At 26.3% G+C, this 15,465-nt stretch overlaps 1 protein-coding gene across 4 annotated transcripts; it reads right to left on the reverse strand.

The window, feature by feature from the left end:
* Positions 1-1,054: 1,054 nt before the first annotated feature.
* On the reverse strand, positions 1,055-15,465 carry LOC112689832 (protein hu-li tai shao; the record flags this gene model as incomplete). Of its 4 annotated transcripts, none has more annotated exon segments than XM_025563717.1 (18): positions 1,055-1,415; positions 2,016-2,129; positions 2,244-2,308; positions 3,738-3,809; positions 3,886-3,993; positions 4,098-4,284; positions 4,358-4,450; positions 4,535-4,645; positions 5,660-5,786; positions 5,862-5,998; positions 6,379-6,576; positions 6,638-6,736; positions 6,801-6,960; positions 7,021-7,235; positions 7,655-7,806; positions 7,921-8,110; positions 8,216-8,343; positions 14,896-15,465. In XM_025563717.1, coding segments are annotated over 17 exon segments (2,142 nt in total). In that variant the 3' UTR covers positions 1,055-1,406.

Here is a 15,465-nt window from a genome sequence, read left to right on the forward strand (position 1 = left end):
AGTGATGTTACATTATATTAAAATAAATAGAATGTCTGTATATGTATTCACCTTCTACAGTATGATTTAGATAAAAACAAATATGGGTGAATGGCAAACAGATTAATTATTTAAAACTAAAAATTAAGTGCATTTTGTTTCTCTAACCTACATGCACCAGCATTTTCCATAGTATATGCACATTGTAAAATTTCATTACCAAGTGTTTGGTAATTTATAGTTTTTATTATAATATTTTTATCACAAATATATAATTATTTATAATAAATACAACTTCATAGTTGCTTTGTTAGCAGCTTTAGTATACATTAAAAAAATAAATTTAAATGCATAGTTAACGTTTTTGAAACATTTTCAAGTTGAAAAAAAAACCTATACATTATACAATTTAAAAAGCAAAAGATATCGATAAATATTTGAAACAATAATAATAAATTATATTAATCTAATTTTTTTTATTGTAAACAAATTTCTTGGAGAACCATTTGAAATTATTTTTGCTAATTAACTGTACAAAAAGTACAAAAAGGACATCGCGCAACGCAATGTAATACAATCAAGATAATTGGCCTTTAATAAAGTGTGTAGAATATATCCAAATATATTAATTAAATTTATGGGACTTAATTAAATCAAATACAACCCCGAAAAATAATAGTAAAATTTAACATCGGTTAATTAGAATTAGAATTTTAATTAAAAAAACTAACTGGTTAAAATTGAAAAACAATTTAACGAATTATCGTAAAAACTTTAGTAATCTGTTCCCGTACAGTCATTCATAAATTGGACATCAAATATAATTGAAGATTTTTAACAGAATTTCCAGAACAATAATATTGAGTTGAATAAAATTGAATTGTTTAAATAAATGATTAAAATATTTATATGGAATAAATTATAGTTTTATGTATCTGAAACATAATGTATAATATACCCAAAATAAAAAAAATGTATAACATAAATTGAATATCATTAGGTTTTTCTTTTTGACATTTTCACATTACTAAGAGTTTAAAAAATATTTTATAGATTATAGAATAGTGTAAGAATAAAATAAAATAAATAATAATTTTAAATGTGGTAACAATAATTTCAAAAGAGAATAAATAATAGTTAAAATTGTTGATTAGGGCCAGCCATCTACATATGAAATTAAAAATAAATAGGATAACTTAATTACTAGTCACTAATTGTGTAAGTATAATGAACTTGATTAAATATATATTTTTAACTTAATAAAATTAAACGACATGGGAGTGTCAAGATTTTAATGGTTTTGTTTAGTTCAATGAGTCCAAAATGATTTTAAAAGATGATAGAATGACTAAATATGAGCTACAGACTACTTAGTGCTGGTTGACCAAAGCTGTGTTCGCCAAAGCATTTGTCTGCATTGAAATTGATTATATATTCTGTAAATGAAAAATTAAATTAAATAGTTTCAACAAAAACATTTAACACTAAGTTATATAATAAACAACCATCAATGGTTAATTAATTAAATTCATACTGAGTTTATAAACATTTTAAGTAAAAGTTAATACTTAAGTATAAGAAATACAATCCAAATTTTTGGGAGTTCGTAAATAATATTTATAGCTATTAATATAAAACTAGAATAGCTTAATGATTAAAAATAGCGTTTACAAGGAATATAAATTAAAAGTATTTTATATTTTAAAGCCAGCCTTTAAAATAAGTGATTGCAATTTTTATAACAGTTTCAGATTTTGTATTGAATATGGAGTGGAGATCAAAACAAATAGTAAGATTTTTAAGAATTAATTAAAATTAGGCGTTAATACTTTTATTTTTATGATGTTAAATTATATTATTTATAAATCACCAAAAAATATTTTTAAACGATCACACAGTAAAGTTCTTATACAAATAAAGAAAATTAAGAAAGTAAAACTCTTGGATATAAGATAGTGAAGAACTAATTTAGAGAATATTAATGTATTAAAAACACCACATGCCTACTATAAAGTATCAGATTATGCTGGAATAACCTTCTTTTTTTCCTTCTTCTTTTTAAGGAATGATGGTGTTCGAATTCCCTTCTTCTTCTTTTTCTTATCCTTGTGTGATGAATCTTCAGTGGATATTTCTTTAGTTGGAGAACCCTAAAATAATATTTAATAATTTAATAAAAAGAACAATATGTTTTTTAGTTAATACTTAGAGCATATAATTTAAACAACAAGCATCAAACTACACAGTATCAATACAATAATAACCTCTTTACTGCTTGAAAATGTACTTTGATGCGCATCTGATTGGTCTCCATTGTAAGTATTTTCTCCTAAAAATGTAATAAAAATTAAAAACATCATATAATAGAATATCAAGTCAGTACTTATTTTCAAAAAGTTCAATTCATCAATATATTGTTGGGTTTATTCAATTAAACTGCAAGTCCAAATGTTAATTTTAGTGGTATCAGTATAATAAGGATCATCCATTAACATTAATTTGCAAAAATTATTTCGTTATGTTTCATATTTACAATACAGAGATGTAACTCTAGGATTTGATATAATTTAAAGTATAATATAATTATAATGAATTAATATTCGTATTTACAATGTTGATGCACTGTAACTGTTAATGCTTTTAATGGAAATAGTTATTCACAAACACACACATTGAACAAAAGATTGAGGTGGAATACACAAGGAACCATTGTATAACGATTGGTTATAGTGGTCATGTGTAATTGAAGGGAAAATAAAAAACTAGAGAGATCCTATGTATGTATTAAAACTGAATTATAAATTAACTTGAACTGCGAAAATAAATCTATATTTGATGAATGTTAACAATAACCATTATTAATTTATATAATATGTACCATTCATAAATGATTGCTGTTACAATCAACTGTAAAAATATTACTTTGGGTAACTGTTTAGTTAAAAATTGTTCACAGTAACCGTTAAAACTTATAAAAAAGTTCTACAAAAAATGCAATATTCAAATAATTATAAATTTAATAATTACAAAATGCTCATTTATTACTGACAATAAATTTCTTTAAAATATTACAACAAATAAAAAAATTAAAAACAACAGTTAAATTATAATACTAATCAAAAATGCATTAAATGATAATTTTTTAAAAAGAAAATAATACTTTTAAATTAAAAAAATGATATAATTGATTGCTTGTAATTTTGAAATAAATCAATTACATTGAATATGGAAAAAATTCTAGAGAAAACAAAACAGGTATTCAGTAGGGTATAATAATATGTGTTGAAACATAAAATACATTGTTATCAATATTCAACATTCATATGAATTCACAAGGGAATCGCTCAATTACTTGTAACATGTTCTTTTTTTTTTCTACAAATTTCTTGAACATTTATTACATTAGCCATGGATGGTAATGAAATCCACATAGGTTTAACAGTAGTAGATTCTGAATTATCACTTATCTCATATTTGTCTTGTGCTACATTTTTATTGAATACAAAAATAAAAATTAATGAATCAACAACAATATTGAATCAACCAGTTATTCTTAAATTAAGATGTTTAAAAATATCTTTAAGTAAAAAAATAAGCCCCCCTAAAAATTATACAAGTTATATAACTTAACCAACTATAAATTTGGTAAAATATTTTTCAAATTGTAAGTTTACTTAAATTCAAACTTAACAACTTAAGCAACAGTTGACTTTTTAATGAATAATGAAGAAGATGCAAAATAATTATGATCAAAATACCTTCACTAAGGACAAATTCAGCTTGATCGGGTTTTAGCACAGATTTTCTTTCTACTTGCAACACTCTGGCTTCTGTGAAAAAAAAAAAAAAAACATTTAAAAATCAATTTACTCAAGGAAATGTCGAAATAAATTTCCATAAACTGACCTGCCCTACTTTCATCCTCAGTTTCACTAATGATAAATGCTTCAGTTTGTCTAGCTGGAGAAAAGTTTGCATTATCCAGATGTTCTTTGACATCTACTTGATCCTTATCTAAAAAAAATAATAGGAAATTGCTTTTATTTAAAAAAATATGTTATCAGCGATAAATGTTAAATAATTTTAGTTTAAATAATAATAATTAATTAATTTCTAACCAACTGTACTCCTTTCAACAGAATTTTTGTAGTATTCAATTTCTTCATCAGTAACAGCATCAAATGGATTTTTAGCATATGGAGTCTTATACACAGTAGCATTATGTTGGAAATTACGCTGTATAATGCCTTTTGATGCAGCCCCAACTAATATTACTTGATCACTGTTAGTGTTTAAGTTAGCATCCTAAGTTTAAAATAAATAATTAACATTTAATATAATATATGTATATTTAAACATGTGTGTATTTAATGAATACTTGTAATTTTTTAGCTTCTTCCCATGAAACACCATCTAATATTTGAGATTGAGGTCCTGAAGTAATCTTATCAGCTCTCCGATTTTCTTTTATCTAAATATTTGAAAAATATTTACTCGATAAATATCAGTTTTTATTAAAGGTACAAAAGAATGTAACTCATTAATAAAAACTTACTTGTTGCTGTAGCTTTTTGAACTCTTTTGGATTAGTATTTTTTGGAACAAATTGTAAAGGTCCATCTATTTTAAAAGGTGTACTTGAGTTTGGAGAAGCTTCAGAAACCCACTAAAAAATTATTACTACTGTTTAAAATTTAAGTATTAAAAACCAAAACAAAATAAAATTACTATAAAAGTTCTTTATTTTAATCCATAATTCTAATTTAACAAAAAAATTTAATTATATTAAAATACTTATTTTTTTTTTTCATTTGATAAATGCTTAATCTAATTACATTTACACGCAGAAAATTTTATATGCACAAAGAATAGGTATAAAAAGTATTTATATGAAGTTGAAATACTCAACTATAATATTAATTAAAAAAACATTCAAATAAATACAATATCCTCTTTTCTAGTATATATAAAAACACCAAACCGTTTTTTAAGTTCTAAATATTTTTCAATGTTAAATAAATTAAAGTAGTAGCCTACACACAGATATGCTTATAATATATCAGAGTGAAGATTTGTTAATGAAATCAAATGCTCTAAAAATACCAGATAATATATTTCTAAAATACACAATGTATAGTATAATGTGTTCTGTTTAACATAATTTATAATTGTGAGTAAACGCAAAATAAACAATTTTTGAAAGATTTGAACCAGTAAATCTTGAAATATAAATTAAAGTTGCATTTATTTATTAGTATAAATAAATAATAATTTCTATTTAATATAGTCTAATTTATATAAAATATATATCTACAATAAAATTACTATATCTTATACAGATTTCAAGCTAAGCAAGAATTAATACAGAAATTATTCAGTGTTAAATCTTAAAAATTATTAATGTTTGTTTGAAACTTATGAGTATAAAAGTTCCAATGGCACAAATAATATTATAATAAATTAATATTTATTTATAATACTAACTTAGTCTAATGAACAATATAGAATTTTTAGAAGTGTTAATAAACATTTGACATTAGGTTAATACAAATAATTATTGTATATATTACTTTATGGTTAGTAAAATAACTTATAAAACCAAAACTAAAATTAAAATTTATTTATTAAAATTGTGGTTAAAGGTATACATAATGAATAAATATTAATTATTATTGTCTACCTTAGTAATTTTTTTAGGATCTGTTGTCCCAGTTTCAAGCACTTCCACTTTTTGGTAAACATTTGGTGAATTTAACCATTTGGTTCTATCAGTAGATTTGCGTCCATCGTAGTATTTTTTCCATTGCCTTATTAAATAAAAAAAAATATTAGTAAGTATTAATATATTATAACACAGAAGTTAGGAATAAATATGTATTTACCCATTTTTGTACAATTCCTCTTCTTCTAATAAATATCCTAGAGAAGATACAGCTGGTGGTACCTCTACATCATTACGAGGACGTGGGGGCTCACCTTTGATTAATGGTTGTCGATATATATAACCAGTACGAAACCCCTATAAAAATAATGAATTATAGATTATGCAATATATTTATACTACTGGTGCCATGTTGACATATTAAACGTTTAAATATATATATACATATATTCACACCACATTTTAACAAAAGGGTAAGCCCTCCTACACGCTCCTTTTTCTCAAATTTTTATAATAAATAAATATTTCTTCATACTCTTGCAATTTTGTTCATACTTGAATTAAAATATATATTTACTGATTATACTCACTTATAATAAGTTACTCTTTTTAATACCTTTTTGAACTAAACAATGTTCTACATATATAAATAAAACAATAACAACTGCACTTTGAATAGGTTACTTTAAATTAATTGTAAAAGTTAACAAGTCATAATTATTAATTTCTTAACATACTGCATTATCCAGCATTCTCATTAGTGCTTCAAACTGAAGCCCTCCAACTCTCCAACGTTTGTCTGTAACATTTCCTCCGGCAGGTAATGGTGGTGGCACTGTACCTTCTGGAGGAGACCTAGCAGCATCATAAATAAACTTGCGTTGTTCTTCGGTCATGGTCACGATGTTGTCTAATCCCACAGGTAACACTTTGAGCTAAAAATTATTATAAAATAATTTAATAATAATACAATTATGAACAATTAATTCAAATTACCTGTGTTTCACAAGCAGTAACAATATTATAAGCATTATAAAATGCTTCTTCAATTGATTCACCACAACAAACTGCACCATGATTTGTGAAAAATATAACCTATAATATTGTATTAAAATGTGAAATAAAATAAAAATAAACATATACGAAGAAATTAAAATACCTTATTAATGGGTCCCAAGCTTCTAGCAATTTTATCTTTTTCATCTGGATCTACAGTAGACCCTGGGTATGCATAATGTGAGACCTCACCAATTAATGCACTTTCCTTACTTATGTGTAATAAGCCACAACGTAAAGATGATACAGCTAAGACAGGTCCTCTGCAAATAAATGAAAAATTATTATTTTTAAAAATTTAACATTTGAAGGAGCTAACATACACTTGTACATCAATAATTGCTTTCAAATCTGGTCTTGCAGCATAAATAGCAGCATGAAGTTGAAATGTTGCCATGTTTACTCCATAATTAGTAGTTCCCAATTCCATAACATTTCCTTGCATGTCCACTTTAATTAAACTAGAAGCTGTTACTTCGTTACATAATAAACCATATGGGCTAACTAAAAAATGTTCTTCTTCATGACTTAGTCGAGCCTAAAAATAGAACATACCTTTTTTTATACAAGAACATAATTAGTGCATACAACATAATTCCAAAAGGAAGTTTAAGTAAGATATTTTTTTAAAAAAAAGGTAAAATTCTGAATTATTATTTCACAAATTATTAATAAATAGTTATAAATACTAAGTTCAATTATTATAATTATTAAATTATAGATAACTAAATAATTTTAAATAATAACAGTTGAAAGTTTAGAGTTTAGAAAAATAATTATATATTAGTTATAGAACTTCAAGATGATTCACATTAAAAAAATATAATGAATAATTTAGTATTTATAAGCTGTTTTAAATACATGTAAAAATATTTTTTTAAATTAATTCTAACTATGAAAATCAAAGTAAAATTATCTTAATATTTTAATGAATAGAATAATCAAAATAATAATTACAGAAACTTGATTGTAAATTCCCTGGGTCCAGCCATATAAATCCATTAATCTGAAAACTGCAGCTAATTTACATCTGATAATTTTTTCACCTTTGGCATATCCCATGCTTTCAACACCACGAATATCATTAATTGGAACCACACAATTTGAAGCTGAAATCAAGATTAAATTAACATTTGTTTAACGCAAATTAATATAAAAAGTAATGGTAATATTTCACTAAGGTATAAAAAAGTATATGAAACATTTGTGAAAAATATGCTAACATTTAGAGCTTCCTCCTCCTCCTCCTGATTGACGCCCTCCCATCATTTCTGAAATTTGTTGTAGAAAACCAGCAGGTACAGAGACACCATCTTTCATTTGTATTTCAATTATCCTTTCCAGTTCTTCTCGAAACAAGCGAGAATTCATTATCATCTCAACTCTTTTCCGCCGTTCCATCTCTCTAACATCCTACATAAGAAAAAAACATTTCCATAAATAATGTATACTTTTAAATTAAGACAATATTAACGCTAAGATCAGTGGTATGGTTGTTAAACTATATTGATAACTTACAGCATCAATATCGGCTGGTCTCATTTTTGCACGTTCGTCTTCATCCTCATCATTAGTATTTGCATAGCCATTACTTTGTGGTGGTTCAACTTCTATGTCAGCCATATTTGAAATTTTATTGAATTAAACTGTAAAAATAAAATTTAATACATTTAAATGTATGTCAACACATACACATATACAATATATTTATATATAAATAACTTATACTAAAAGTGTTTCACTGTTTCACATTTTTATTTAGAAAAGGTTACTTGTCATAATTATAAACCATAAAAAATAAAATTAAGACATAAACATATATTACAAGCTTCTGGAAGCATAATATATCAGTATAATATAAATAACACAAAATAGTATTATAGTATTGGTAGAAAAAAATTAAAGAAATGATATGCAAAATAAAACGTTTTACATTGAACCTTTTAGATGTTTTAAATATAACATTAATATTTGTTTTAGATAAACTAAAATGGATATGCAAATGCTTCATGTGCCAAAACCAATAAATTATTATTTTAATCTATGATAATTTATAGGTGTGAAACATAAAGTAAGCATGTATTTTTATTGATTACTTAAAAATAATTAATGATTGATTTATTATCACCAACTTAAATCCACATTCTTTAAATACTGAAAATGATTTTGTGTTCCAATTTATCAAGTTTTAAATACAAAATTATTATTATAAAATATATATGTAATAGAATTTTTTTTAGTAAAATTAATTTTTTATTAGATAAAAATATCTATAACTTTAAATGTATCTATAGAGATTAAATAAAAATACAGATTTTTAAATAAAGTTTATAATTTTAGTAGAATATATAAATAAATACAGTAGAATCCCCTTATTACAATGTCTTATATAATGATATTCCTGATAAAACAATTCCTAGCCATGTATTCTATTAGTTTTATAACTCGTATAGAGTAATTTTTGTTTTCTATTATATCAGCAGAAATATTGGTTACATTAATAATTCAGATACAACAATGGCATTAATAAAATTTAGTTTTTTAATCGTCTATAACAATAAATTTAATTTTGTCTAATATAATAAAAATTACATAGATCCATTACAGACAGAGCACTACAGTTGATTTAAATTTTTAAAAAAAATTGTAAGCATACAAGTTACACAGTATTTGTTTTACAATATTTGTTAAATAAATACATTTTTCGAAAAAAAATTAAGTTTTTTTCAATCATCTGGACACAACGAAATTCGGATATAAAAATCTGATTCTCTAGATTCTTTGAAGATTGTTATAATCGGATTTTACTGTATTTATATAATATATTTAAAATAAGACTTTCATTTATCGGCAATTGCTCAAAAATTAATTTCTTATAAATTAGTTGTTTTAAAAATAATAAAATTTTTAGAAAAATTAACTATTATTTAACTAACACATCTAAAATTATTAAATAGTTAAAACCTAAACTATTTATATATTGCAATATATAAATATTAGATATAGATAAATATATAGATAATAAATAAAACTAAAAATTTTTACCTAAATATATTTTATCAGTAAATTGTAAAATATGTATATACAAATATTTTTTTTAACTAATTAGAGCATATATGAAAAACTATAAATGTTAGATAAAAGAAAAAACAATATTAAAATTGATAAAAAATGAAAACAAACCATGAATTATGTTAATAGTTCAAATATGTGGCATAAGTTTGAAGATTTGGAGATCAAATTATTTTTTGATGCAAATAATTAATCTTTTACTACAATTTATCAAATAAAATTAAACTTAATATTATTTGTAGTGGGTATTTATTTTTAATATCACAAGCATTAGTAATACAGTGAGTTCAGCTTAATGTGATCACTGGTTTATAGAATCAACCATTTAATGGAATCAAAAAAGAAAATCCCAAACAAAATTATATGTTACTAATATTAAATTGACCTTTTATTTTAATCATTTTTACCGATGAACATTCTTATTGTTTTTATGGTACAGTTTTTAATCTGCTTCATTTATTATATTAATTTTATTTTTTAATTTATTAGTGTGTCAGTGCATCATTTACCGTTGAGTACTCGTAGTATTTAGTTAATTATGATTTGTCATTAAACATTTTTCTTAAATGTTAAGCAAACGAAAAGATTTACTAAAAAAAGCAAAAAAAATTTTTACATGGTTTTTTTTTTCAAAAATTATTTAAATTAGAAGAATCTTAATCCTAATCGAAAATTAATAATTATTGTAATTAATTACCTGAAACAATATGATCACATGAGGGGGAACCCACTGTACATCAAAAACAATTATTTTTTATTGTATTTATATAACAACTATTGACAAGGTTTTGTGTGTCTTATGTAAAGAAGAAAATACAGTTAACTAGTTTAAAATTATGATTACATTTATAATTACTGTATAATTGTCTTATAAACGTAATATGTTATGTTTTATGTTTAATTTTATCTTTAACTATGAATAATATAAAAAACCATGTGTTAATTAACTAAAATATTATGAATCATTAATAACTGAATTATATCGATTAGTTACTTAGAACTGTTATAAACATTTTGTACCTAATTATTATTTTTAAAAAAAAGTTTAAAATAATAACTGATTCATTGAGTTTGTTTATATAATATATTATTACAACTGTGTTCATTGAAACAAATGATCATTAGAACTTGTACTATTATTACTCTTTGACCTTAATTATAGGTAATCATAAAATGTATACCTATTATTGTAGAATGACATCTAAATAAAGTAAGTCGAAGTTTTAAAGAGGAAATTGTTTATTACTAAGGACCTAAAGTAAAATATTTTGTAAAATACTCAATGAAATTAAAATTAAATTAAAGTACCTACTTGTTATCCAATAAAATGTATACAAAAAAATTAAAACAATGATTTTAATGAAGACAATTAATAACAATTGATATATTCAACATATTAAAGTAAATATTTTTCTTTTATGTTATAATTTTAAAAATAACAACAAAATCATTAATCGATAGCAGTTAATAAACATATGGAGTGGTAGTAAAATATTTAGATTTAATATGTTAAATTTAATTAGCTAAAAAACTTGTTAATAATCTTATACAGCATTGTTTTGGTGAATTTAAATATCTAAATAATAAAAGATAAATCATAACATTAAAAAATATTCATCAAATTATTATTTGTTTATTATTATAGATAATATCTAATAAGATACAATTAAAAATAACTTAAATACCAATTATGTGGTAAGTGCTTCATAAATTTATGTTTTAATGGTGTATAAAATTATAAATATAGTAAATATTTATTAATTTTAAAAATAATTAAGAAAACTAAGTGTGTTTGATAAGTAATGAACAATATTCCATTAATTAATATATATTGAAAGATTAAGGCTGGGTTGCATAAAGATCAGTCTGTAAACTTGTTACTGGCCCTGTAACTTATTCATTCTGTTAAGTTTCACTGATCGATAATATTATTAAGGTGTTTAATAAAGAAAAGTTAATTTTATTGATAGCTGTGGTTATCAAATAAATTAAACCATATTTTAGGTGATAAATAGTGATAATGAAAATAATATTAATTTATTGATACCAAATAAACGTATTCTATAAATTTAAAATTATAACAAACATAATCCTATGAATAAACCGTGATCCATTAGAGGATTTGATCTATCACGAAAAACTTGAGGTCTAGGTAAAAATTGAACGATTTGTATAACAAAATCGTCTTCATCGCTGGACGAAGATGTAGAAGATCCATTATTGTTTAAATTTCTTATAGTTTAGAAAGAAACAAAATTAATTGTATAAATATTGTGGATAAAATTTACAATTGATAATATTGGTTATCATTAATATATCTGTAAGTTACCAAATCAAAATCGGGTCTGTAGTATACTGGTCCAACAATCAGTTACTTACAGAGCCGTTAATACTATTTGGCGTTTATGAAACACCCAATTTTAATTACCGAATCATTAGTGTGTTATCAGTAGGGACCTGATTTATATGCATAAAAAATCTTCAAAATATACTTCTAAAAATGCTGTATAATGCTATAAAATATGTATTTATTTTTAAATATGTACTTAAATATTCACTTAAAATGTTGTTTAAAATTTATTTACAAATATGTGAAATATATTATAAATGTAAAAATAAATATTAATTAATACGGTATTAAAAAAAGTATAAAAATAGCTTTTAAAATATTTTGATGTCAAGTCAACACTTGAATTCTATATTATTTATCTATATATATATATATGTTGTATATGACTATAATATGAGATATGAGTATGTAATCTTATCTTTGGAAATAATGACCGATCGCAATTTTATTGATATTATATGGCTGTAAAGGTGAAATTTGACGAAAACAAATATATGTGCTATTAATAATATGCACTATAAAACTAAAAATATGCATTTAATTGGTAAAAACGTTGAAATATGCAAAATAAAATTAGTGTTATTTTAATAAGAAAGATCTAAATCGGGAACATTGCTCATCAGATTTCAAAAAGCTCATTCCAATACATATATACATTTACATATAAATCTGGTCCCTAGTTATCAGTCTGTAAATTGTATGCAAGTCGCTAACAAACATTTATGCAACCCACCCTAACTTATGAATCTATTGAATATATTTAGAATAATTCCAAAAATAATTCCTATAAAGTTTGGAAGGAAATATTGATTTTATAAAAAAAAAATAATCAACATCAAACATTGAAATTATATATTTACATTTACTGACATTATTAGATATTCTATTTTAATTCATTGAAATTAAATAATCCATGAAAAATTTAATTTTTATAAATTGAGTATTGAATTAATGGTAACCATAGTAATATAAGTTGAAACAGATAAACAATTATATTTTATACCATTTTATAAATCTGAATGCTTAAAATAACTAATTTTTAAAATAAACATATTATGTATTTTATTTATATTTTATAAATACCTATTAAAATAATTATGTATAATATAACAATAGGAAATCAAAATGAAAAATTCACTAAAAAGTTAGAAATATTAACCTAACTAAATAAAAGTAAACGTATAAAAAAAATAAAAAATTGTAGTATAATGTATGTAATACTTTATTTTTAATATTGTATCATTTCATTTGTACTATGATGTTGTTTGTAATCTTTGACCTACTACAATCTATAGAAACGTTCATTAATGACCAGATAATTATTATCAAGTCATTATTATTCATTCATAATCTAAATAAGTTCTATGTATTATTTTAAATCAACATTTTTTTACCATACCACATGTTTACTATTAAAATCAATATAAATACTAATGTACATTAACATGATAATAATTATGTTATAAATTATTGAGTAATTTATTATACCTAACTACCTACTTCAAAAATTTTACTACAATCAAAACATGTACTAATTTATCTATAACAAATGTCTTAGTATTATCATCATGATATTAATTACAACACAGAAAAAACAGGTTGAGATAAGAAGTTCATGAATTTTTAAATAAATATAAAATTATAATATTAAATATGTCTACTTAATATGTAGGTAATTACAACTACAAAATACATTGTTTAACAACCGATTATGATGAGAGGATAAATATAAATTTTCTCACAAGAATGTATATGAATATTTATGAGAAGAAATTATGATATAATATATGCGAACGAACACCAATGTTTTTGAAAACCATGAATGATATAACAGTAGATGTAATTTGATTTTTTAACAACTGATTGTTCATTAGAATATTATTGCCGGATATTCAATGACTAATGATTAGACAGGTACTGAAGTGTTTGGGCATAGCAACGGCCGTATGCCGTTGGATAACAACACTACGGACGATATTAACGCGGATACGGTTTGAACGACAAGCACCTGGAAAACACACGGTGACCGGAGGACGACATGCTCGCTACCACCGTGCGACAAGAACGACCGATCACACGGCGACGCCCGAGCCTCGGTATCAGTTATATTTCGGCGTCTGCACGGTGATCGCCGCCGACACGGGTGAAAACCGGCCGGGAGAGTGGCTCTAGCGGAACACCCACCCCCAGACGGTAATCGTCCGTACGGATCATCGTCGCGGCGCACCGGGCGAATTGTATATACGTACGTGTACCTACGTGTCTGCAATGGAGAGCCGGAGACACACCCCGTGTGGACGCAAGCGGAGACGAAGATAGCGAACGGGAACGGCGAGAAAATGATTCCAACAGAACCGCACGGGAACGGCGAGGAGATTCGGTGACGGGTAGCGGGAGAAAAAAAAAACTTAACGGTACGAAAAATAACCAACGGATAACGACAGCAGCGCAGGGATAAGTCGTACGACTCGTACGCGACAGACAGACGACAGACGCGAAGCCGACGGAATTTTTCGCAGCGGACGCGCACGCACGCGCACGCGCACACACACACGGACGCGCCGATTGACGCACACACGCACGCGGACGCTAGAGCGCGGCGGTACGGACTGAGAGAGGGAGCGGTGGAGAGAGGGAAACACCGAGCGAGTGTTGTGGCAGCAGCAATAATCGGCGGCGAGGAAATTCGCGGGCGAGAGAGTGCGCGCGCGCCCGAGATCGCCCACCCTGCTCCTTCTGGCGCGCGCGATAGAGAGAGTGCAGTGAGATCACTTACCTAGGAGACGACTTCGTACGTCGTTCAATCGTCGATGCTGCCCGAACGGTATTCGCCCGGTGTTCCGGGTGCGCGCGTCTTCGTTTCGCGGGAAACCTCGTCGGAGATCTCGGACACCGTATCGAGTGGTCTCAGGACGACGTTAGCCAGCGCAAAGGTTGAAAGAGCGGGAGAGAGCTGAAAGGGAGAAGAAAGAGAGCCGGAAGCGAAAACCGACGGGAACGGAAGGAAACGGAAAAAATAAAAAAAGTTAAAGGGAGAAAGAGAGCTGGAAGCGGATAAGGACGGGAATGGAAGGGAATAAATAAAAAAGGCCGAACAACCGAAAATATACGACAATCAGCGTGACGGTGGTGCGGTACGCTCGCGTCGAATAACGGGAAGCGGCAGGCAGCGCGCTAACTTGGAAGGCGACTGGGCCCCGTGCACACACAGTCACGGCGCGCGACGGGCACACGCACGCGCGCTCGGGCCGCTCGCGATATCGGTAAAGTACACCGTCCGGGCGGGCGCGGGTGCGCGTGCGCGAGTCGCGGTGGCCGACGCACGCGCACGCGCGCCGACCGAGTT

The sequence above is a fragment of the Sipha flava genome, unplaced genomic scaffold (genome assembly GCF_003268045.1).
Source record: "Sipha flava isolate LNK unplaced genomic scaffold, YSA_version1 113_pilon_pilon, whole genome shotgun sequence".
Classification (NCBI taxonomy): domain Eukaryota; kingdom Metazoa; phylum Arthropoda; class Insecta; order Hemiptera; family Aphididae; genus Sipha; species Sipha flava.